Source organism: Marmota monax, unplaced genomic scaffold, assembly GCF_021218885.2.
Source record: "Marmota monax isolate L192 unplaced genomic scaffold, Marmota_monax_Labrador192_F-V1.1 WCK01_AAM20220418_F8-fsc00007, whole genome shotgun sequence".
Classification (NCBI taxonomy): Eukaryota; Metazoa; Chordata; class Mammalia; order Rodentia; family Sciuridae; genus Marmota; species Marmota monax.
The window spans coordinates 6,791,699-6,818,356 of NW_026692781.1; the positions used below are offsets into that span (position 1 = coordinate 6,791,699).

At 34.6% G+C, this 26,658-nt stretch overlaps 1 protein-coding gene across 3 annotated transcripts in view; it reads right to left on the bottom strand.

Annotated features, from left to right (window-relative positions):
* Slc25a12 (solute carrier family 25 member 12) overlaps nt 1-26,658 on the bottom strand; it is a 170,514-nt gene that overhangs the window by 41,235 nt on the left and 102,621 nt on the right. For 2 of the 3 annotated variants that reach the window (XM_058580186.1, XM_046447385.2), the window contains exons 3-5: nt 16,872-17,014; nt 12,577-12,692; nt 4,027-4,166 (exon numbers count right to left, since the gene is read on the bottom strand). In XM_058580186.1, the coding sequence (XP_058436169.1) occupies nt 4,027-4,166; nt 12,577-12,692; nt 16,872-17,014 (399 nt within the window). Of the gene's footprint in view, nt 1-4,026; nt 4,167-7,701; nt 7,806-12,576; nt 12,693-16,871; nt 17,015-26,658 lie in introns of those variants that run through there. The other variant, XM_046447386.2, reaches the window with a different exon arrangement.

Here is a 26,658-nt window from a genome sequence, read left to right on the forward strand (position 1 = left end):
CTGGCAGACACTTATATTGAACAAAAAATACAAAATAAACAACTAGAGATATGTGACAAAATTTTCTCTTATTCTCTTTTTTCACTCTAAACATTCTACCTAACTTGCTTCATCTTCCCATCACCTTATTCCAATCTGCACCTTCAAATAAGAGGAATTTTTAGTCTTATTAGATTGGTTTAAAGTGGTTGCCATGGCAAAGACATTCCTAGCAGCCTCAGAGCACACAAAAATCCACGCCCTGTCTCACATACATGTTCCCTCCCTCTCTCCTTTGTTTCTCTTTATGTCTTTGTTATATATTTATTTTCCCTATGTGCATATCTTAAACATCCAGCGATATCCAGTGGCAACTATGAATATAACTTAGCTTTAATAGTGGTATTAAGGAAAATATGAACATTTAAAGATAAAGCAGAATGTTCACTGAAAGAACAATGTTAAAATAGATTTTGTGTTTTCTATAGGTCAACAGTTGAAGGACTCTATCTTTTCAAGATACATATTTGAAGAACCACAGATGAAATTATAGTATGTGCAGGACTGACTTCCAAATGATATTACAGGAGGCTGACTGAGGAGGTGGATAAAACAATTCTGGTCAAAAGCTGATAGGTAATGAATATATAGGAATTCATTACACTATTCTCTCTACATTTAAATATATTTGAAGTCTTCCAAAATTGAAAAATATTAAAAAATTAAAATTAAGAACTTCAAATGAGAAACTAAATAAACAACAAAAAAAAGGAGCTCCATATATAAATCTCTCAGTTTACATACTATAATTAAATACAGGGGTATAATATTATCAGATATCTTCCATAAACAAAGGGAAAAATAATGAGAGAAAGTCATCTTTGGAGGAACCAAAAAAAAAAAATGCTAGTTGGGAAGACATTTCCTTTTTAAAAAAAATCATTTTTCACATGTGTAAACCTTTTTAGCCTTTCAAGTTTGAGTATTTTACAAGATGAGAACAAGCACTGGGTTTTACAAATACCCACAAAACAGCACAGTGTTTTTTTTTAAACTTTATTTTATTTATTCATTTTTATATGGTGCTGAGATCAAACCCAGTGCCCCACACGTGCTAAGCAAGTGCTCTACCATTGAGCAACAACCCCAGCCCTAAACAGCATAGTTGTTAAATCTATGTTCACCACAATGAAGTAAAACAACATAGTAGGTTTATAAAAGATAAATAAATCCTGCTTCTTGTTGAAAGGATGGTTAGATGGATAGGGGAATGAAAGAAAAGGACAAAGTAAACAAGCTATTCTAAAGGTAAAGATGTTATGTACTTGAAAATACATTTCATCTAACTATGAGGTAAACTGAAAATATCAAGAGTGTCAAAAATAGCATGACTTTGGATTAGACTACATTTGTATACTTCACTATTTTTTAAACTCCATTCTCCAGTAAAATCACAGCAAAGGGACAAAACAAAATAAAACCCAAGGACAAAGAGAACAGAAAAAGAAAACATGAACAACTTCACAAGACCCTGTCTCTAAATAAAATAGGAAGAGCTGGGGGTATAGCTCCGTGATGAAATGCTTGCTTAACATGTGTAAGGCCTTGGGTTCAAGCCCCAGCACCACAAACAAACAAAGAATGGCACTGCCCATCTCAGTGGCATCATCACAAATTAGAAAACAAATGCTTTCAAAATTATAAGAAAAATAAATTCCTACTAAAATTCTATATCCTGCCATACTATTTAAGTTTAATGACGAGGCAAGAGGTTTTCAGATATGAAAATTATCTAAAATTGTTCTATTTTACTTTCCTCAGAAAGCTGATAAATAAGTATTCCACCAAAAAGAAGTAAACCATGATAAGGAAAATCTCCAGCAAACAGAATATTCAACATAATAGAAAGGCAAATGGATTATCCAGGATGAAGGTAAAGGGAGATTACAGAATAACAGCTATGCTGAAAGTTCCAAAGTCCAGCTTCTGACCATGAAGTAGATCAGAAAACACCAGAAAAATTGTACAGCTGCTGTGGAAAACAATTGGTGGTTCTTCAGAAAGTTTTAGGGGCTGGAGAAGTAGCCCAGTACTTGCTAGCACACACAAGGCCCCAGGTTTAATACCCATCACTACAAAAACAAAAAAGTTAAAAAGAATCATCATACAACCCAGCAACTGCACTCCTTGGTAGATATTTGAACAAATATTTGTATGAATATATACAAGAGTACTGTTCACAACAGTCACAAGGTGGAAACAATCCAAATGTCCATCAACTGATGAATAGACAGAAAAAAAACAAACATTCATAAAATGAAATATTATTCTGCTAAAAAAGGGGAAGTACAAAAAGATACTATAAATGGATAATCCTTGAAAATATTAAGGTAAGTGGAAAAATAAAAGACTCACAATGTCATGTTTCATGATTCCATTTATATGAAATATCCAGAAACAGTTATGTCCATAGAAATAAAAAGTAGATTGATGGTTGCCAGAAGTTGAAAGAAAAGCAAGAATAGGAAGTGAATGCTAAATGAATTTTGCAGTTTCTTTTGGAGTAATGAAAATGTTTTGGAACTATATAGAGGTAGGAAGGTAGTGGTCGCAAAACACTGAATATCACTAAAAGCCACTAAATCACACACTTTTTAAAAAAATTTTAAACAGGGGCAAAGGGCTAATTTTATATTATATGACTTTTTTTTTTTTTTTTTTTTTTTTTGCAGTAATGGGGGTTAAATTCAAGGCCTTGTGCATGCTAGGCAAAGTGAGCCACATCCCCCAGCATTCTACTTTTTAAAAAAGAAAGAAAGGCGGGGATTGTGGCTCGGTGGTAGAGTTCTTGCCTAGCATGCATGAGGCACCAGGTTTGACCCTCAGCACCACATAAACCTAAAATTTAAGAATAAATATTAAAAAAAGAAAGCTTCTGGAGGGCTTCAACAAGATTAAATTGATAGACTACCTAATATGTTTTAAATATATTATATTAAAACATGAATAATTTGGGCAAAGTGTGAGAAAATATTACATTAATATATTGAAAACTAAACAAATACATACTAGAAACTCAAATAATTTAAGTCAGGTATAGTACCTGTAGGGTACTGGTTCCAGGACCTGATCCCATCCCCAGTGGATACTCAAATCTAAGAATGCTCAAGTTCCTTATATAAATGACACATTATTTGCATACAACCAACATACATCCTCCCATATACTTTTTTTTAAAAAAATGTTTAAGTTGTAGATGGACGCAATATTTTTTTTTTAACTTATTTTTGTGTGGTGCTAATGATCAAACCCAGTGCCTCACACATGGTAGACAAGAGCTCTACCACTGAACTACAACCCCAGCTCCCATATACTTTAAATCATTTTTAGACTACTTGTAAAACCTTATACAGCCAGAGGTGACAGCACACACTTGTAATCCCAAGAACCCGGGAGGCTGAGGCAAGAGGATCACAAGTTCTAGGGCAACCTCAGCAACTTGGTGAAATCTTAAGAAACTTAGTGCAACCCTGTTTCAGTATAATTTTCCATAGTTAGAATCAATAAAATATACTCAAAAGTGAAAAATCAAGATGGACAAGGTGGCGCAAACTGTAATCCCAGTGGCTTGGGAAGCTGACGCAGGAGGATCTCAATTTCAAAGTCAGCCTCAGCAAAAGTGAGGCACTAAGCAACCCAGTGAGACTCTGTCTCTAAATAAAATACAAAACAGGGCTGGGGATGTGGCTCAGTGGTTGCGTCCTCTTGAGTTCAATCCCCGATACCAAAAACAAAACAAAACAAAAAAAGTAAGAAATTACGTAAGTTCCAATACAAGTTTACTATCTGATTAAATGGAGCCACCTGGGATACACTTTAAAAAAAAAAAAAAAAACAGATTTAAGATTTAAAATAAGTTGTCTGTGATGAGAGGGAAATGAAAAATAGGGGTGAAATGGAAATGTCTGCTTTTGTACTAAACAATAAAAAAAAAAGGGAAAGAGGTGAATAGTATATACTTATAACAACTGTGAAAGCTAAGCTCACCTGCAGAAACTGTGTGAACTCTGTGTAGTTAAGATGCTTCTTCCGATTATGCCCAAAATGCAGTCGGATAAACTCACAGTCCCAGTTAAAAGGGATATGATGATGAATAATAGTCTGTCCAAAAATTTCCTTGACATTTTCTTAAAAGGGAAAACAAAAATAAATCAATTATACTTTGAATAAGTAGTTTAATCCACTGCAATGTTCCTACAGAAAAAAATTAAGAAGTCAATATCATCTGCTTCTATTAAGATTAACTGCAAAAATTTTTTGTGCCCAGAAATCCATGCACAGGAACACAATTAATACAAAATATAATTTTACACTTAAGATTGTGTACCATTACATATAAGGCCATGAGATTCTTAATTTCTCTTGATTTAATTTTAATTAAGAAATGATTTATATCTTGTACTATAAATGACTGCTACTTTACATTCCAGTATAAAATCAATAGTGTTTTCCCGGTTCCTCAAGGAGTCAAATTAAGCCCTTTATCAGAAGCATGAATACCTAAATTACAGTATAATCCAATATTTGTCATACTAAGTATGGTTTGATTGAGGCTTGATTATTACATTCACACTAGCCTGAATATGTCTATTGAAGATAGGTATAAGAAATACTACCAAAAGCATATCATTAGCTCAGCAGCAAGCACCTTATTAAAAGCTTCTGATATTGTCAAAAATATGGTCTTGACACAAAGCTTCAAAATCCCCATAAATCCATGATTATTAGTCTGCACTATTAAAATATTTTAAGATAAGTGAAATTAGTGATTCACTTTTAAATAAAGCTCCAAACATAGTACACTAACTTTTAGATAGGAACCAGTCACGCTGTGTAATATACAACCAAAACTCTCTGGCAGCTTGTCTTCATGCACTAGTAATGTCATTCACTTTCCTACACAGTTTTACATTTACTGTAAAAGTCAATCCACAAATGACTGGTACTTTAACAAGCATAGACTGGATAGACTAATTTAGAAGCTCATGCCAGAAAAAAAAACAAAACAAAAAAAAAAACTCATTAACAAAGTTAAGAAAGCAGGAAGCCTATTTTACTGATATCTTAAGAGCAAAATTATTTTCAAATGTCAATTTTATTAGTGAAATGGTTTTACCATAATAGCTATCAATTATACTAGAGAATTAGTAAATACAAGTTTATGTTTTATAATCTCCTCCAATTTTGCTATTTTTCCTAATTTTTGCAAATTCTTTGGATAAGATACTGATCTCAGACTGTAAATGATTGAATGGATTCCCTTTGTTTTATACACCCCTTTTTCTTAATAACACCATTATAACTGGGGTAGGAGAGTGTAAAAATTCTAAGCTGGAAATCCTACCAGTCTGGACCCAATGTAACAGCTCTGAGTAGATTACAGCAATCAGCAAAGTTGGAAGAAGGCATTGGATGTCACTGGGGAGATGGGATTCTCATTTTTTCTTTCAAATGGAATGCAGGATTCATTTCTTGCCTAAGTAGCAACAGTATTTCAGAGTTTTCAAATCATGTCAAGTATTTTCACCTTAAACACAAATGAAATGCTATATGGGCTTTTGTTCCTAAAAAGCAAAGAAATCATAGCAATTCATGGGATCCAGGTTTCTAACCAACACAAAAAAATTATCATTAAAACTACACGAAACATAATATTGCAAAATATGCTAAAGTTTATAAGATAATTAAAATAATAAGAGTCAGAAAAATATTTGACAAAAAATATTAATGGAAGATCAGCAAACATTTTTAAAATCCCAATTTAATTAGCTGCTTCTATTCACAAATCAATTAATGTAATTGCTTATTTTTAAGACCTAACAAAAGTGTTCAACTAAAAAAAAAATTTAAATTAATTGAAAACTGAATAGAATAACTTAAATTTATTTAATCAAGATTAGTTACAGATAAGTATGATGGCACAGGCTTGTAATCCCGGTTATTTTGGAGGTGAAAGTTAGATGATCAAAAGTTTAAGGACAGCCTGGGCAATTTAATGAGACCCTGTCTTAAAATAAAAAATAGAAAAGGCTGGGGATGTTGCTCTGTGGTAGAATGTCCCTGTTTTAATCCCAAGTTACCATCAGGGACAGGAAATACATTATTAGAGAATAAGTTATTTCATGGTAACAAATTTTTCTAAAGGTTACAACTCCCAAAATCTAATTATTTGATAAGAAATATATGTATTGCTCCCTTGATAATTTTATGCAAGGGAGGATAAAACTGAACCCCTTTTATGATGAGAAAATATCAGAATCTAAAATGTCAAAGATTCAAAATCCTTCAAACTAGGAAAACTTACCTAGAAAATTTTTTCTATTACAAAAAAATTTTCTGATAAATTAATTTGCCATGTATAATTTATATCTGGAAAATAGCTCTATAAAATAGTTTTAACTGGAAATCCTATTTTACAAATTTCCTAGTAATTTCTAAATAAGATATATAATATTTTTGAAACAATTAAAATAATGGCCTAAATTACTCATAGCAATCTCTTCATCACAGAAGCATCATTTTCCATGTTATTTGTTTGGACATTTCCTATTTCTCCCAAAGTGATCTCTTGACAGCTTTGTATATGATTTTATTATGATCATTATTATATGCTGTGGTTTATTAACCAGATACTTTTAATTATTTTATAGTCATATCACAGGCTTCAACTGTAGTTAGTAGGACTAATAAAATTTTAAATCTACTTTGTTACCTCTTAAGATGCATTCTACTTCTCTTTTATAATTATTTATACTACCAATTGACTGAAGCCAATTTAGAAATGTCACAGAAGTAATCAGCACAACTATTGTTTTAAAGTCCAATTCATAATCACCACTTTTTAAAAAAAAAAAACTGGGATGTGCTTATAAAAAAATTATATAAAAGCTCCAGAATTGGAAAGCTTATACTTGTGTGAGGCAATAAGTCAAATAGCTGATGTTATTATCTTACTTGGTTTATCACCAATAATTTCAAATATATCCACAACATCTGACTGGAACTGCAAAGCAAGTTTCCAACCCAAAGAGAATCCCGTCTTTCCAGTGGCAAACAAGGATCTTTAGCTGTAAATAGCACTCCTTTAGAGTGTTATTTCAGTAGCCACAGTTCTAAACTGGATGAAAGGGATATAAGAGTCATATCTACTGGCAGCAAGATAACCATCTAGTATTTTATACCAGGTTGGCATTGCTAAGAGAAACAGGAATCCATTCCTTTTCTGACATCTAGAAAACAAGAGACCACTTTTTCACTTCCTGCAGAGAATGGGCTTACAAAAGGGATTGTTTGATAATTCCATTGAAAAGGGAATTGGGGCCAGATACAAAAATAGCTTGTCATTAATGTTCTCTTTGCTCAAAGGAGAGGAGCACAATGATTTGTCAGGAAGGCAGGTAATGGTGACAACTGTGATTAAATAAAAATGTTCACAGATGTATATAACATTAGTCAGTTTAGCTGTATCAGTAACTTATAATGATTGGACTAGACGAAATACACATTGAAGCATATATATTTATGTAAATATGTCTTAACAGAGGTTTCAATTTCCCCAGTAGCCCACACTGTGTCTCCCCATCTCATCCACCCTCATCCCTCCCCTGGTTCTTATGGGAGCTTCCTACTGGTCTTGTTCACCTTTCTGCAGTACAAAATTACCTCTGACCGGGGCTGGCACTCTTCTCCAAGACTGCCACCATGCCTGTTCCATGAATGAGCCTGGAAGGAGCTGCTGTACCAACGGTGTGGCCAGAGAACTCCTCCTGTAGGTATACAAGCCATCAGCCCTGTGACACAGCCCACCTACCATCAGCCCAACTTGACATCCTGATTCCAGGATTCCAGCCCAGCAGGAGCCACTGCTTCCAACTTATAGACTTGAGACAAAATATTCTGATTGTGAGAGGGGAAAATTCCTCAATAACTGAGTTTCACCAGCATAGTTCTTTAAGTGAAGTCAGAGAAGCTTTTAGGACACTCATCATGTACAGTGAATATCCTTGTGTATAAGTGAACAAACACAATGGTGAGACTTGTGGAAGTGAAGAATTTCTCGGTGAAGGAAAATTTGTAGAAAAGAGTAGGAACAACTAAGTGGCCAAAAAAGAAAATAAAGGAAAACAAAGAACAACAACAGAAAGACCAACAACAGGAAACTTGTAGAGGAAGTTCTAACCAACATAGCATATAGACTCAGTCCCAGACTGCAGGGTTCTACTCCCAGGTATGCCATTAGTGTCCTAGGTGAGCCCCCCTGTTTCTGTGAGGGAAAAGTATTTCTATTATCTCTTTACCTACCTCCAGAAGGGAATATTGTATGATCAGTCAATAAAGTAGTCTCTCTGCCAAAAATATGTAAAGATCCATTTCTCAGGAAAGATAAATTCACATTTAAAGAACATCTATGATTACAGAAGCCAGCTGTTTCAACAGTCTACCATCAAATAGCATAAAAAAAAACACACACACACACTGTGTCCTTTTTTTAACCTCAAACTCTAAATCTACTCCAGTATCCTTGAGTATTTTTTTAGAGGAGATGGGGCGCGTTCAGGGTGGTATGGCCGTAGACTCCTTGAGTATTTTTTAAAAGGATCTTGTGATGTCTGAAAATGACATGAAGCAAAGAATCTCAAAAATTCTTCCTGATTTAATTGAACACTTAGGTGAAGCTCTACTTCATTCCAAATTATATTAGCTGTCTGTCACCTTTAGAATTTCATATTTTTCCATGCCTATGTCTGTTTCCATGGAGAAAGAGTACAATATTTTTCATATCTATACTTCTATCTCCTAATCCTTTAAATTAAAGCAGTAGTTATGCCTAAACCACTCCAATATATTCTCCCTTTAGGGAAAAAGAAGCACAAATGGAACATATTTTAATTTGCTATACATTCTATAGCCCACACAGTACTAAATTAAACGGTATCCCTGCTTTTTGAGGGTTATATTAGTCAGGGGGTGAGGATATACCTTTAGAAAAGATCACTTTTAAGAGTTCCCATTCCTAAGCAAACACTTTGGGTAACAATGATGATGAGTGTTTAATAGAGAACTCAGAACACATAATACATATCATATTCACTGATGAGTTAATAAGCTTCTTTTTGCTGTTTGTTTTTTTTAACAATTACTCTTTTTTAAAGCAACAGACGTTTTCTTTTAATTTTGGACAAATGCATGGTAGCTATTGACAACAAAATGTAGTATAACCACCTAACTAGGTGACCTCAACCTAATGATATCAAGTATGCTATTCAGTGGATGATAGGAAGATCAAGGCAAATTTGCACTGCACCCAGCACACACCAGTCATGCAACGGCCTCTACAAGGCTCATGCCACCTGGCAGTAACAGATACACAAGCCATTAAGTAATTACCTACAGCATGCATTAGAAGTTTTATTAAAAGAACATCAAAGAGGAAACAACTAATAGTTTATTTACTCTTAAAAAAAAAAAAAAAAAAACCTCCAGAACCCTTTTTCTGAGCTTTCATTTTCTGAAATGCATCACCAAGACCCCAGCATAAAATCCTCTCTCCCAGAATGAAAGTACCTCAAACAAATAAAACTTGTCTAGCACTCAAGTAAATAAATGTTGTTCAATACTGCCATTTGTATAAATACTTGCAAAGATACACAACACAGTTTAAGTATATAACTTGATGTATATAAAAACCATATCTAAAAAAACAAAAGCATAGATGAGAACAATATATATACGTACACAGAAAACATTAACATTATCATTGCAGTCCACAAGAGATACTGATAGCATAATAGTTTTCCCCACACCATTGTGCCTGGAATCCAATATTCTCTCCTAACTTTCTTCCCTTATGTGCACCAAAGAAAACTATAAATAGCTCCAAACTAGAAAACATAGGCCACTTGTTGGAAAAGATTTAACTCCAGTTAGAATGAATCTAAATTTTCCTTTTACCTAAACATGTATCTACCAATATATTAGCACAATTCAATATATTAAGTGGGTACAAACATAAAAACTGACCTTTATCACAGATCCAAAATCCTATAAAATAAACTGCAAGTTAATTATTTCCTTATGCAGAAATTCTGTAGTCTTGAATACAGCCTGAAATAAGTGGGGTCTTAGAAATCTTGTTAAAATGGCATTTCCTATAAGTAATAGTTTCAATGATTATCTTCTTTTATTAAAGTACAAAATTAGTCTTCTCTCCTTTATTATAATTCCTTTCAATTTAGCTAAAAATATTTTGTTCCAAAATGAGGCTGAGGATATAAATCAGTGTTAGAGAGCTTGCCAGAATGTATAAGGCCCTGGGTTCAAATCTAAGCACTGTGGAAAAAAAAAAATCATTTTTTAAAAAGTGTCTAAAAACAGATCCTCAAAAATGTGGAGACAGGACAGGAAAGGGAAATGGTCAAAGTCCCTAAGAAATAGGTGACCACCATCAAGAAAGCCATATAGCTGGCCTACCCCAAGAACAATGTCAAAAGTGGGTATAACTTTTTCTTCTTCCATAATAATCCTGTCTCTAGATTATGGAGCAGAAAAATGAAAGCAAGATTCTAGAGGGTTCAAATGTTCTTCAGTCCATACCAGGTGCAAAAAAACTAAACCAATTTACTTTGTTTTAATTCTATTTCTTGAAATCCTAACTCACAAATCATAGTCTAAAAGAAAAATAAAAAAACTATAAAAGAACAAATTTGGGATTTAATAAGTAAAAGCTTTTATTTGCAAGAAATAAAGTGTACATGAACCATTCAGCTACTTCCAACACTCATTTTAATCTACTAATCAACAATGGTATGGGTCTCTGTTGTTGGTTTGTTGGGTAAAGTGACTTGAGTGATTTATTTTTAAAAATAGAAGCTGGGAAAAGCAATCAATTGGAGGTGACATGATACCAAGGTAGAGGGACAAAATAAATCAGAATTTGGTTTTAAGAAATCTAAGTCTTAATGCACACAGAATAGAAGCACAGGTATGCTGTCACCAACACAGACATTTGAATCAAATTATTTCCCAAGATTTTGTGTACCACATTTGGAAGTGAGACACATGAGCATGTGTGATACTTACTGAAAATAGAAAATGCAGCAATTATTAGTAGTACAAGGTTGACACTGAATGATGAGATGATATAGGTTTTGTGCTTTAAACTATAGAATCTGGGTGCTTACATGGAAAGTCAACATTCTTTAGAAGGCAAAATGGCGAGAGAGAATGAATTCTCCAAAGCAAGGAGAATGCCAAAATACATGCAGAAATTTAAAGAGCTTTGCATAGTATTTATTGAGGAAAGTCTTCTCATATAAAGGACAATTGGATCAATGGGCAGAGGAAGAAAAACAGTCGAGGCCAAGCTGGAAAATGTGTTCACCAAAGTTACAGCCAAGGTGCCACTGGTCTTTCCAATATTTTCTCCCAGTCTTACCATTGTTGTGATAATTCTTCCTTCAGGTTTAAGTAAAGGACGTGTTTTATAACTCAAACATCACAATGAATAAACATTGAGTTTTGTGGCTCAGGGAAAGCCTTATTTTCAAGGGTTTCTCCATAAATATTCATGCTAATGCATATCATAAAAAGATGAATCAAGTTCATCAATTTCAGTTCTGCAAGAGGAAAAAGTTCTAGAGATCTGTTTCACAGCAATGTGAACACACTAAACACTACTGAACTGTACACTCAATAATGGTTAAGATGGTAAATTTTATTTTTTGTTTTTTAACCACAACAAAATACTTTCAAATATTAAAAAATGATAATAATAATAAGAGGGCAGTTCAACATCCTTGAACATGCTACACTAGTTTTACTGAAAAGCCTGTTACAGGAAAAATTAGCCAATACTTTCACTAAGCATAAACTAATTTCTACAAATAAGTACCTTTAAAAACTAATGCAGACCACATATAAAAATCCTAGTTTGCATACTTGTAAGGCATCAACAATGTGTTAGATTGTGTCTACCAAAGAACTTAAGTCTATTTCTATATCCAAGTCAGATGGTTATTTTAATATTATAGCCCTGTCTCCTAAAACCAAAACTCTAAAACAGAAGGTTCAGAGAATACTAATTAATTTTATCTTAACTTCCTCCTTTAGTTTCATTGTTGGTGTTAAAAATGGCATAGTAGCAATTTTCCAAAGATGCTACAGAGAAGGTTTAAATTCCCTATCCAAAAATCCCATAAAGAATGAGAAGGTTGCTCCAGTCTACTTTATAAAGAATTTTGCACAGGCTGGTCCAGTACAAGAAAATTTTGCAACACCTATTTTAGGAATTCGAAAGTGTCAGTGACCTAATAAGCTGAACCAACAGCATTCCTAGATTCCTTAATTTTTGAAGTAGTCTAACAATTTGAAGAAAATAAAACCACTTTTATCTTTGTAAACCTCTTAGGAAATTAATACTTCTCTTATTGACTAGGTTCTAAATAAGCATAAATCTATAATCAGTTATTAGATTTAGCAATTAAAGATTGGACCAACATCATAACTTTACTTATCATTATAATCTTTTTTTTCCCTTACCAAATGTCACCTCTCCATTTCCACTCTTGTCAAATAATTGGAAAGCCACTATGAACATGGAATCTGGAGCACATAAAACAGATTCAAATGCCAAAAACTCTTGATAGGAGATCAACCTGGAACAAATATAAAATGTTACCGGCTAGTAAAGAAAGGGAAAATATCAGGCAAATTAATTAATCTGCCTTTACTTTATGAACTGTAGCTCAGAGTAACCAAATACCAATGAAGGGTGTGTATATTCCAGGGAGGAATGGAATATTATCCTTTTTTAAGGCCCTAACAAATTAACGAACTAATCAACAGATACTACCATCACATAAGGAGAGAAAGCCACACCAAAAATAATTAAATCTGAAAGTGATCAAGTCTCTAGATCATAATTTTTCAATCTCAGCACTGCTGACATTTCAAGCTGGATAATTCTTTTGGTCTTGTTGGTCTCCTGGGCATTGTAGCTATTTACATGCTATAAAACATGGAGGAGAGAGGAGCAAAGCACAAAAGAACATGATATTGACTACTCTTAAACCAGCTTTTTCCTCTTACTTAACCAAATAACTAAAACTTGTCTGAATGAGTTCTACTCATTCACTTGATTTTACTTCTTCATGGGTAATTATAAGTAATATTATGTATTATAATTTCAAATGACACACCTATACAACTCATCATCAAAAGTACAAAAGAATCAAGGAACATAGCTCATATGTGGGGAAAATGTACCAATTGGCCAGGCATGGTGATGCATGCTTGTAATCTCAGTGGCTTGGAAGACTGAGGCAAGAAGATTGCAAGTTCAAAGCCAGCCTCAGCAAAAGCAAGGTGCTAATAAGCAACTCAGTGAGACTCTGTCTCTGCATAAAATACAAAAAAGGGCTGGAGGTGTGATTCAGTGGTAGAGTACTCCTGAGTTCAATCCCCAGTACCCCCCGTCCCCCACAAAAAAGTACCAATTGAACAATTTTAATCTTTCCTCACTGCCCTGGGTAATACAGAAAGAGGGAGAAAAAAGAATATCTATTTTTACAAATGATTATAAGAAAAAGGGACTAAAAATTAGGAGAACTAATTTTGTGTTATTGGGAAAGTCAATCTCTTTGGGCCTTATTTTCCTCTATGTGTTAAATGAGGAAAGATTGACTTATTTGAATGAGTCAAACACTGAAGCTTTTGATTCTATTGAATTAAAATTATTTTTAAAAGACTTAATAATGATACTAAGGTTTTTGAAGTCATAGACCTTTATGAAAATCTAAGATTCTTCCCAGAAAACTGTAGATATGAATCCACTCATACTTTATTATATTTCAGGAACTTCAGGAATCTCTGGAGAAGACTTATGAAGAGACAACTAAGAACCTATGTGTTTCTAGAAAACTCCACCTTTGCTTCTAGAAATAATTCACATTTCATACAGTCATTTATAATTTTTATAACCTAACTCTATGAGTCAGGTTTCCTACACGATCCCTGTCTGATTCCAAAGATTTGGGAGGAAGGGATTAAGAAATTTTAAAAATTGAAATAGAACATTTTTTTTAAAATATTTTTTAGTCGTACACAAAAAAATACCTTTATTTATTTTTATGTGGTGCTGAGGATTGAACCCAGTGCCTCACACATCCCAGGCAAGCCCTCTGCCACTGAGCCACAACACCTGCCCACATATTTATTATTATTATTATTATTATTATTATTATTATTATTATTATTTAACTAAAACAGGTACTTTAAAAAGTAAACTCTGGGGCTAGAGATATAGCTCAGTTGGTAGAGTACTTGCCTCGCATGCACAAGGCCCTGGATTCAATCCCCAGCACCAAAAAAAAAAAAAAAAGAAGTAAACTCTGGTAATCCCAGCAGCTCAGGAGGCTGAGACAAGAGGATCACAGGTTCAAAGTCAGTAACTTGGCAAGGCTGTAAGAAACCTAGTGAGACCTTGTCTCTAAATAAAAAATAAAAAGGGCTGAGGATGTGGCTCAGTTGTTAAGCCCTTGGGTTCAATCCCAGTACCCTCCTCCCAAAAAAGTAAACTCTGCTCAACATTATTAGATTTTGCCACTAGACAAAACACATTACTGATCTGTTTTGTTCTGGCAACTTTAGCCCTTGCCCTTGATTACACTTGGCCACATAAAAAAAAAAAAAAAATCCTACTTTAATAATGCAGCTTGACTTAGAAAACCTCATGCTTTAAATAAGATACCCTACTGAAATGGACAAGAGTAGATGGTCACAAAAGAAAGCAACCGAAAAGATATGGATATTTAAAAGCAGACCTCAGATCAAATTAATAATGCATTGATATTTTCTAAAAGAACTTAATGTATATGTAAACTTTAATATTCTGAAGGAATTCTAATTAAAAATAAATTTTCATAGGTATTACTGTCTAATCACTATTGAGACTCTAATTAAATGATCCAGTGACTTAGGTGATTTGACATTTTTAGAGACTAGACAATACTATACATGTTCCCTGATACCTGACATTTATAATGATTCAAAAATCTTTCCCATTCATAAAATATGCATTTGACAAACATTTGTTGAATATAGTAAATTTCATGCACTGTGCTAGGTTCTATGGGACAATAAAAATGAATACAATGTTAGTCCTGTACTCAACCTTTATTTACTTTAGCCCTCTCAATAGTCACCTAATCAGATTTCACTGTGTGCAAGTCTTGTCCCACTCCAACCTGCCATTTTTCTAAATGGGTTGTGGCTCACTGGTAAGGCGCTCACGTAGTATGTACAAGGCCCTGGATTCGATCCTCAGCACCACATAAAAATAAATAAACAAAATAAAGACATTGTGCTCAACTACAACTAAAACATAATAGTAGTAGTAGTAGTAGTAGTAATAATAATAATAATAATAATAATAATAATATTTTCTTAGTTGTTGAAAGACCTTTATTTCATTTATTTATATGTGGTACTGAGAATCAAACCCAGTGCCTCATACATGCTAGGCAAGCACTGTATCACTGAGCTACAACCCCAGGCCCAATGGTAATAATTTTTAAAGACTCCTTGCTGCCTAATTTTTCAGTGTTTTTCACACAAGCACCTCTACAGGTAGAAAAGCAAGCCTGGACGCTTGGAAGTCTAAGGCTGTAGCTTGAAACTGCCATAGTAAGCAAATATTTTCTTTATATAATTCATACAAATATTGCCTTTGCCCCATACTATATGGAGCATATGATTTTAATAAAAATAATGGTGACTTTCCCCCCTTGAGTTAAATAAGATGACACTCTAATAAGATGACTTCATATCCATATGCTTACCAAGCTAAAAGTATCTCTCCAAGACTAAGAGTCACAAGCTTGCAGGATATAGTCAAAGTTCAGCACACAAAGTCTCCAACTCCACTTCAACAATAAAAAGCAATGCCACAACTGCACTGGAGTGGAACACAATCCTGCCCACACTGCTGCTCACACACATGCACACACCCTCCATGTTTCATGCCACTCATGCTCCCTTACCTGAAATTCTTCTCCCTATTTGTCCAACTACCAGCAAGCTCGTATTCATTTTGACAAATTTTACTCAAATATCGCCTCTTTCATGATTCTGACTTGACCCCAAAACAGTTAGCCATGTTTTCTTGGGTACCTTCTGTATGTTCCATATATATCTATTAGAGTGTCTTATTCCAGAGTATTGCTGTATTTTTCTTTGCTTGGTCATCTTCATTCCTACTAGGTTACAAGCTTCTTCTTAAGGTCAGAACTTCATTTTATTTGTTTATTTTTAATAAGATTCAACAGTGCCTGACGAATGATGCTTGTTAACACAATATTTGCCAAGTAAACAAATAGACAAATTAATAAATTTGTCTAAACTCTTCTTTGGTTTATTTTTCATCATAGCACTTATAATCTCATAACATACTATCATTTTTAAAATTTTGTTTATCTCCTTTCTGTGGTTTATTCACTGATAAGTTCTAGCACAAAGAACAGTGCCTGAAGTAACTGTAGGCACTCATTATTTATTGAATGAATGGATGTCAGAAATTACACCTAATTGCCCAGAACCCATCCTACTCAGACTATTATAAAACATACTATTCCCATATAATTTTTTTCAAAAAGAAAGAAATGCCAGTATCTTTCATAATGGCAGTAAATAATGCTATTTTTTATAAACTTCAAAGAAAGATATGGGTTTACTAATATTAAAATTCTAAATATTCATAAGTAATATTTTTGTTTTTAAAAAATTTTAATAACATATTTCAGAACATTAATTTTTAAAAAATATATAAAAGTTCTCACCCATCCTTGGTTTGATCGGCTACTCCTGCCAAGAGCTGCACAATCTTTGGGTTGCTATTTGGATCATTATACAGTCCAAGATAGCGCTGGACAAAATCTTCTGGGGTCATGTAATGTTCTCCATCGACCTCAGTACTGGCATACTAAAACATAAATAAATAAAGCATATTGAAAAATTAAAATTTGACTAATAAGTTAAAATTAATCATTATCATTTTATAACCATCAAATGTTTTATGAAAAGGTAAATTAAAGGCCAGTATTAAAATAAAATAAGAGCCAGGCACTGTGGCACACACCTGTAATCCCAGAGGCTCAGGAGGCTGAGGCAGGAGGATTACAAGTTTAAAGCCAGCCTTAGCAACTTATCAAGGCTCTAAGCAACTTAGCAAGACCCTGTTTCTAAATAAAATATAAAAACAGGCTGAGGGGGCTAGGGCTGTAGTACAGTGACAGAGCGCTTGCCTAGCATGTATGAGGTTCTGGGTTCAATCCTTAGCATCACATAAAAATAAAACAAACAAAATAAAGGCATTCTGTCCAACTACAAATACAAAAAAATTTTTTTAAAAAACAAAAAACAAATGGGCTGGGGAAATGACTCATTGGTTAAGTGTTCCTGGGTTCTACTCCTGGTACCAAAGAAAAGAAAGTAAGAATAATGAACATAGAATTTTTCTCTGGATAGTGAAAATGAAACACCCAGAGACTAATGTAAGCCAGGCACAGTGGCACAACAACTCTGGAGGCTAAGGCAGGAGGATTGCAAGTTCAAGACCAACCTCAGCAACTTAGCAAGACCTGACAACTTAGCGAGACCCTGTCTCAAAATAAAATATTAAAAAAGGACTGGGGAATGCAGCTATGACTTAAGGTTTAAGTCCTTGGGTTCAATCCCCAGTACCATAGGGGGTCGAGGGAGAACAACATGAAATACTGACAACATGCTATAACATGGATGAACCTTGAAAATATTCTAAATTAATGAACCAGACACAAAAGGCACATATTACTGGATCCAATCTACATGAAATGTCCACAATGGGCAAATCCACACAATCAGAAAGAAAGAGTGGTTGCCAGGACTGGGAGAAAGAGAAAATGGGAGTCAATTGCTTAATGGAGATGTGTTAGAGTCTGTAAACAAGTCTGGATGGCGCCTGGCAAAATGCCAGAGGGAGTGGTTTGTGAAGTAACACCAGCAAGCCATTAAGTGTGGACATTCCTTATTAGTTGACTGATGTATCTAGTTTATGCTAATTAAGATAAGCTGTGTAAAATGTATAAATACTGCTCCTGTCCTACAATAAACGGCTTCTACTCCTGCTGTTATCAATCTACACAAGTTGTTCGTCACCCCCCGGTTATTTTGCTGCAGCCGTACTCTGGCAGAGATGGGGTCACTCTTTGGGTCACATATTATAAATGTACTAAAAAAAAATTTAATTATATATTTTAAATGGCAACAAAAGGGAATTTTATGTTAAATGAATATTTTGTCTCAATATATAAGCTTGGTTCAGTGGCACACCTATAATCACAGCAACTCAGGCAGCTGAGGCTGGAGGATCACAAGTTTGAGGCCAGCCTGGGCAACTTGGCAAGACTCTGTCTCAAAATAAAATTCTAAAAAAGGGCTGGGGATATAGCTCAATGGTAGAGTGCCTGACTAGCACACATAAGGCCTTGGGTTCCATCCCCAGTACAGGGTTGGGGGAGGGAGTGTGAGTGTAAGCAAATATAAGAGATATCAGAAAGACTAAAAAAAGCGAATGAGAAGCCAGGACCCAAAAAGGAGAAAATAATATCTACTGTCTATAAGAGTGGGAGGAAGGCTGGGGATGTGGCTCAAGCAGTGGCGTGCTCGCCTGGCATGCGTGCGGCCCAGGTTCCATCCTCAGCACCACATACAAAGATGTTATGTCCGCCGAAAACTAAAAAATAAATAAATATTAAAAAAAGAAAAAAAAAAAAGAATGGGAGGAGAGGAAGACATAAAAAACCCTAGATGTGAACTGAATGAGAAAGGTCTAAGAAACAATATCTTCCATTTGTTCTAAATTTCAATAGTTGGGGGGAAAAAGAAACAAATTAAAAATTCTACCTTTTATGTCATTAGTATTTTTTTTTTCTGATACTGGGGACTGAACCCAGGGGTGACTTTACCACTGAGCCATACCCACCCCAGTCCTTTTTTATTTATTCATTTATTTTTTTTTGAGAGAAGTTCTCATTAAGTTGCTAAGGCTAGCTTTGAACTTACAATCCTCCTGCCACAGTCTCCCCAGTAGCTGGGACTATAGGCATTCACCTCTGAACCTGACAATGATTTTTGTTTTGTTTTTTTAATACCTGCCTATCAAAGAAACTGGTTATTATTTTAAAGGTACAATGTACTACGGCATGACAAACAACTAAAGCTCCCCTCTTTGAGTAGTAGCAGATTGATTTAGTTATTTCAGTCAACCAACAACACAGTAAGATCAAAAAATGTCCCAAAAGCAAAGGGAATTATAGGGCTCACTAAATGTCAAGCACAAAAAAACGAACAAAAATCTATTACCAATGCCTACCCACTTTTTTAGAACATCAGAGGAGAACAACCCTAAAAGTTTAGGAGAGAAAACCAGGTCACCAGAAAGTTCTGACAGAAATTATTTCCAACCTAGAATTCTAAACTGACCCAAACTTTCAATCAAATATAAGGTTATGGCAAAAGTACTTTGAGGGACTAGGGATGCAGCTCAGTGGTAGAGTGTTTACCTAACATGCATAAGGCCTTGGGGTTCATACCCCAGCACCATCAAAAGCCAAAAAAAGATAGAAAAAAAAGTACTTTAAGATAACTGTGTTCTCAGTATTTTGTTCCTACCTTTTCAGGAAGCTGTAGGAGGGTTGTTTTGTTTTGTTTTGTTTTTAAAGGAAATGATTTATAATCCCTACTACTCAGGAGGCTAAAGCAGGAAACTCACAAGTTTGAGGCCAGCCTTAGCAACTTAGGGAGACCCTATATCAAAAGTAAGGGTTGGGATGTAGTTAAGTGATAAAGTGTCTCCTGGATTCACTCCCTGTTACCAAAAAGAAAGAGTAAACTAAATAAAAGGAAGATGTAGGACTCAGGAAACAGGTGATCCAACATTGGAAAGTGACCTAGGGAATCCCAGGACATCTTTGCTGCAGGCTTCAGCCTTTTGGAGTTCCTAGTCCTGTCTAGGACAGATACAAAGACTCTAGGGAAAAAAAATCACTAGGGAAAATGGAATGTTAGGTTATTTGGTTATTGGGAAAACAGCACTAAGAGGAGTATAAGTTTTTGTTAAAATATGACCTTCTAAATGAGATCTACTTTTATCACCCTATTTAATATTACAACCCATTCCTGTATCTATGTACTCCCCAACTCCCCAACTTACATTGCCCCTTTACCCCCTTAGCATCTGTCACCTTCTAACATACTACAGGGTTTACTTATTATGTTTTACTGTACATCGCTCATCTAGAATGTGTCAGAAGGAAAAAATTCTTTGTCTAGTTTGTTTATTAATATATCCAAAGTACCAAAACTAATACCTGGCCCTCAGTAAATAGCTATAAAATTAATGAATGGGTAATAGGCATATAAATAACTAAGCACATGAAAAATGTGCTAACTTTTAACAATACAAAAGTATTTTTTGTACAAAAATAGGAAATATTATGCACAACTTGGCTCTAAATAAACAGAATAGTCATCATAATGTAAATACTAAATATTGATTTAATATAAATTAGAAATATATTGAGAGGCCAATTGTGGTAGCACATACTGGTAATCCCAGCATCTTCGGAGGCTGAGGCAGGAGGATCACAAGGTCAAAGACAGCCTTAGCAACTTAACGAGGCCTGTCTCAAAATAAAAAATAAAAAGAACTGGAGATATGGCTCAGTGGTTAAGCACCCCTGGGTTCAATCCCTGGTACAGAAAAAGAAATATACTGAAAGGAATGGGAGAAGAAAATGGGAGAATAAGGAATAAGGAAACTAAGTCAAAATTTTCTGGAAATATGAAGGACAATATCAAAATAGCTAATAGTTATAAGTGGTTGCTTCTGATAAGCTAGATGAAGGAAAAGGATCAAAGGAAAGGACTGCCAGTTTGCTTTTTGGCTAGATATTTCAAATATCTATGAATCTGAATAAACAAAGCCATCTGCTCTTTCAACCAGAAGAAAATTAAATAAGAAATGTTTCCTTTGTCTTATTCTGAAAACAGAATAAGAGACTATCACAGGAAGTGCTATATCAACCTGCATGAGAAGTAGTCCAAAGTAGACTTTTTTTTTAACAAGCTAATGCTATCCAAAACACTCAGGAGCCAGGGTGGTGTCACACACCTGTAATCCCAGCAACTTGGGAGGCTGAGGCAGGAGGATCACAAGTTCAAAGCCAGTCTCAGCAATTTAGTGAGGCCCTAAGCAACTCAGTGAAACTCTGTCTCTAAACAGAATACAAAAAAAGGGCTGGGAATGTGGCTCAGTGGTTAAATGCCCCTGGGTTCAATCCCCTGTACCAAAAAAAAAAAAAAACTCAAGAAATACGACCTCAAATGAGTCAATTTCTTTCTATATGACTATAAAAGCCAATCCTTTAGCAATCTTGGTTTTAAACTTTGACTCTACTACTAACCCATTGTGAGTCCTTAGGAAACAAGAACATTTGTCTTCTCAGTCCTCTAGATATTTCACAAATCTATATAATGAAATAATCCTTGATGGCTCAAAACAATAGCTATGCAAACATATAATAAAGAAAAACAAACTGTAAGATATTAATACTTATGGAGTCCACTGACACCTATCACTTGCTACTTCCTTCTCTCTTCACTATGTGACATAATTGGACACATTCTACCCAGATCTCAAAGATCAGGCCAGAGTGAAAAAAGGCACGGTAGTTGGGGAGATAAGTACAAGTGGAAAGAGGGATCAACACAAAGAAATCTAAAAGTGGAATTTAAGGAGAACAACAAATCTACCACAACGAGATATTAGTATCAAAAACTAAAAAATGCTATGAGAAATGTATTTATGGAAACCCAAAAGATTCTAAGAACAGGTGGGATGAGGAGTAGGGAGAGGAAAGGAAAAATAAAATTCAATTTCAAGCTGGGTACAGAGGCACATACCTATAATCTCAGCTACCAGAGATTGAGGGAAGAGTATAGCAAGTTCAAGGCCAGCCTGGGCAATTTAGTGAGACCCTGTCTCAAAATACAATAAAAATGGCTGGGGATGTAACTCAGTATTAAAGTATCCTTGGGTTAGAGTCCCAGTAAAACAAACACACACACACACACACACACACACACACACACACACACACACGGGGTGTGTTCGCAGATCAAATGCAAATGGAAAGACAGAATATTTCAAGCTAAAAATAAACACAATGTAGCTAGTGGTAGAGCACTTGCCTAGCATCCAGCATACTCAAGGCCCTGATTCCAGCACTACCAAATAAAACAAAACAACCAATGTAAACACAGAAATTTAAAAAAAAAAAAAAAAAACCCTTTTCTTCTTTTTGTGGGGGAGGGGTTAGCTGAAGAAAAATGTTAATAAAGAGACTACAGATTGCAAGAGTTTAATACTTTCCTGCCTTATGCTTTTTTTTTTAAATAAAGTTCCTTTCCATCCTTAAGACAAAAAGAGAAAAAGAGAGAAAGAGTACAGGTTGAGCACCTCTTATCCTAAATGCCTGGGACCAGAAATATTTCAGAGTTCAGACTTTATTGTTGTTGGATTTTGGAATACTTGCATATACATGAAATATTCTGGGGATGGACCTAAGTTGAAATACAAAATTCACTCATGTTTCACACATACCTTTATTATTTTTATTTTCATTTTTAAAAAGTTTTTGGCTTTATTATGATAAAATACACATAACACAAAATTTACCAGTTTAAGCCATTTCACACATACCTTTAAATACATGGTCTGAAGGTAAATTTTATACAGTATTTTTAGTGTGCCTACATTTTTTACAGCAACCTGTCATATGAGGTAAGGTATGGATTTTTCCACTTGTATCATCATGTCTACTCAAAACTTGGATTTTGGAAGATTTCTGATTTTGAACTTTTATATTAGGAATGTTCACCCTATAAAAATGTGGGAAAAAAAATAAATAACTAAAAGGAAGGGCCAGGGTTGTGGCTCAATGGTAGAGCGCTTGCCTAGCATGTGTGAGGCACTGGGTTCGATCCCTGGCACCACATAAAAAAAAATAAATAAAACAAAGATATTGTGTCCATCTACAACTAAAAAAAAATATTTAAAAAATAAAAATAAAAGGAATTCACTAGATTTTTCTGAGGGGGGGGGGGAAGGAATGTTCAACCTGTATTCAAAGATATGTAGCATAAGATAGAAAAAGTAGTTTAAGAGCAAATAGTGGAAAACTTTAAATGCCAAACCAAGTAGCCTGAACTTTATTCTGTGAGCCATACTATATCACTAGAAATTTTAGATGAGAAGAGAGAAATGATCTGACCTGTACTATGCCTGGCAACAATGTAAAATACAGGTAGAGAAGAGAGGAAATGGCTGGAACAAGGAGACCAAGTAGTAGCTATTGCAAAAATCCAGGTGAAAGAAGAGGCTGAGGTCAGAATCAAGGCAGCTGAAGTGAAAGGGAAGAAATAACAGGTACTCTTCATCATTTCTAATGGCTTTTTACTTTATTTATTTGCAGTACTAGGGATTGAACCCAGAGGTACTCTATCACTGATCTACCTCCCCAGCCATTTTTATTTTATTTTACTTTTTCCTTTTTATTTTTTCAGTTTGGGATACGACCTCCCTAAGTTCCAAGCTGACCTTGAACTAGTGATGCTTCTGCCTCAGCCTCCCAAATCTCTGCAATTACAGGTGTATACTACTGCTAGGCTATTTATTCTTTTAATAGTCTAGTATTTAAACCATTCAAAATTCAAAAGGTACAAAAGATATACAACAAAAAGCTGGAGTCGTAGCTCCTTGGTAGAGTGCTTGCCTAGCACGTGTGAGACACTGGGTTCAATTCTCAGCACCATATATAAATAAATAAATAAATAAATGGTATCATGTCCATCTACACCTAAAAATATTTTTTAAAAAGCCTTTCTTCCACCTCTATTTCCAGTCACTCAATTCCATATCCCAGAGGCAATCAATTTTTATATTTCCTTCTATAGATGTTTTATGTATAAATGAGTATATTTATATATGTACATATATTTATATGTGTGCTACTATATTTTCACCCAAAGCTGTATATGAAATTCTTATCCATTTTTCTTTTCTAGTGATAGGCATGCCATTTATTTATATTATTGTGAACCTCTTGCTTTTTCTCAAATTCAGTATTTTTGAAAAACAATTTGACTATACATACTCACAAGCAAGCATACATCTGCATCACAAAAAAATGCCCAAATTCTTTAACAAGAAATTCTGGGCCTGACTCCTATGAAACATTAAGAAAAAAAAAATCCTAAACACAAAATAAAAATTAAGAAAACATTAGAAATGGAATTATGGTTACCTTTGTTCTCTCTTCACAAGTATTTCAATGTTGCTTTCTTTAATTAGCAAATGACAAAAGAGGGGGAGAATATGAAAACATTTCTTATTATTGACAAAAATTTGGGAATTAGTTATACATTCCTTTTTTAATATTTATTTTTTAGTTGTAGTTGGACATAGGGATCGAACCCAGGGGCTCGCACATGCTAGGTGAGCGCTCTACCGCTGAGCCACAATCCCAGCCCTGTACATTCCTTTTTGTCAGAGGTTTATTCTCTAGTAACTGAATTTGATCTCCAGTACAACCATACTACCTACACAGAAAACACCCACACACAATGAAAGTGTACTGTAGTTATATAATCTCCAAGATTTCAGAACATTATTGACTTTAAAATATCAGGAAATAGAATAGCCTTAGCACAAGCCACCAAGGACACAGCAGCCAACAAAGAAAAATGCTTTGGTTGACATGAACTGAAACAGGTTGAGCCAGTGTCTAGGGTTATAAATGATACCAGAGAACCACTTTCCCTGAGGTATTCTGCCAGTGTTTTCCCGAAGTCTCCCAGTTTATTTTAACTTGATTTTTAACTGAAAGATAGAGTGTGTACCTCAGGAGGGGAAGGAAACTCATCTACAAGGAGTCAGTAGTCAACTTCTACAGGAGACAATTAACTAATTAACTCATTAAATAAGTGACAATTACTTGGTAATGTCAGAAAGCCTGTTGCCTGAACAGACAGAACCAAAGAGGGAGTTTAGAACTAAGACTACAATCCATCCACAATGCTAAAATATTTTAGATATTATGCTAACAGAGAAAAGCCAGTACCTCAAAAACTGATGACATGATTGCAGTTGAGCAGAACACCTGCCTGCCATGTTCAAGGCCCTAGTATGATTCCCCCATATCATAATACATACATATATGTGTACATACATACATACTTAGGGACTGGGGATGAAGCAGTGGTAGAATGCTTGAGGCTCTGGGTTCAAACATCAGCAAATTAAATAAAAGGGAAAAAATATTTAAAAGTGTTTTTAATAGTCAAAAAAATGACCCACTTATTTTAAACAACTTATTTTTAATGCTTCTTTTAATTGATTGAGTAATGTTTTAAACAGACTTTTAAGAAAGTGAAAATAGCCTAGGGTAACACATAAGGCTAGAAATAAGCAAATATTAATGTAATGTCTTACTGAGGCATCCTCTTTCTGTTAATTAAAATTACGTGTTTGTACTAAAAATGATTAACAGTTTCAATCAAAGTTTTGGGCCTCCCAGATTATGCTAAAGATTTCATTTATCAAGTAATTTAATAGTGCAACAATCTTTTCCATTTTATTCCTATCATTCCAAAGGATGAACTAAAATGATTAAATGAAATTATCAAATATTACATCCTGGGCTGGTCCTGTAGCTTAGTGGCAGAGTGCTTGCCTAACATGTGTGAGGCACTTAGCACCACATAAAAATAAACAAATAAAGTAAAGCCATTCTGTCCATCTACAACTACAATTTTTTTTTTTTTTAATATTATATCCTGGGCCTGGGGATGTGGCTCAAGCAGTAGCGCGCTTGCCTGGCGTGCGTGCGGCCCAGGTTCAATCCTCAGCACCACATACAAACAAAGATGTTGTGTCCGTGGAAAACTAAAAAAAAGAATAAATACTAAAAAATTCAAAAAATAAATAAATAAATATTATATCCTGGGCTGGGGTTGTGGCTCAGTGGTAGAGCTCTTGCCTGGCATGCATGAGGTACCGGATTTGATCCCCACCACCACATAAAAATAAATAAATAAAGATGTTGTGTCCATCTACAACTAAAAAATATTTTTTTAAAAATAGGAATAAATAAAGGTATTGTGTCCATCTACAACTAAAAAAAAAAAAATTAATTATCAGGGGCTGGGGTTATGGCTCAACAGTAAAGCACTCGCCTAGCATGTGCAGGACCCTGGGTTCGATCCTCAGCACCACATAAAAATAAAATAAAGGTATTAAAAGTATATTAAGTATACTATATCCTAACTCCAAGTAACTGTAGAGTTAATCATTTGCCATTTCAAAGACGTCTCTTAAGCAGCTGTAAATCCTTCTTGGGCAAGAAGTCAAGGACACATGAAAGACATTGACAAGAAGTAGCTGACAGTATCTAAATAAAAATAGGTGATCTATTTTCTCATTTAAACTTTTCCAGACCCACTTGAAGTATATAAAATGCAAAAGTG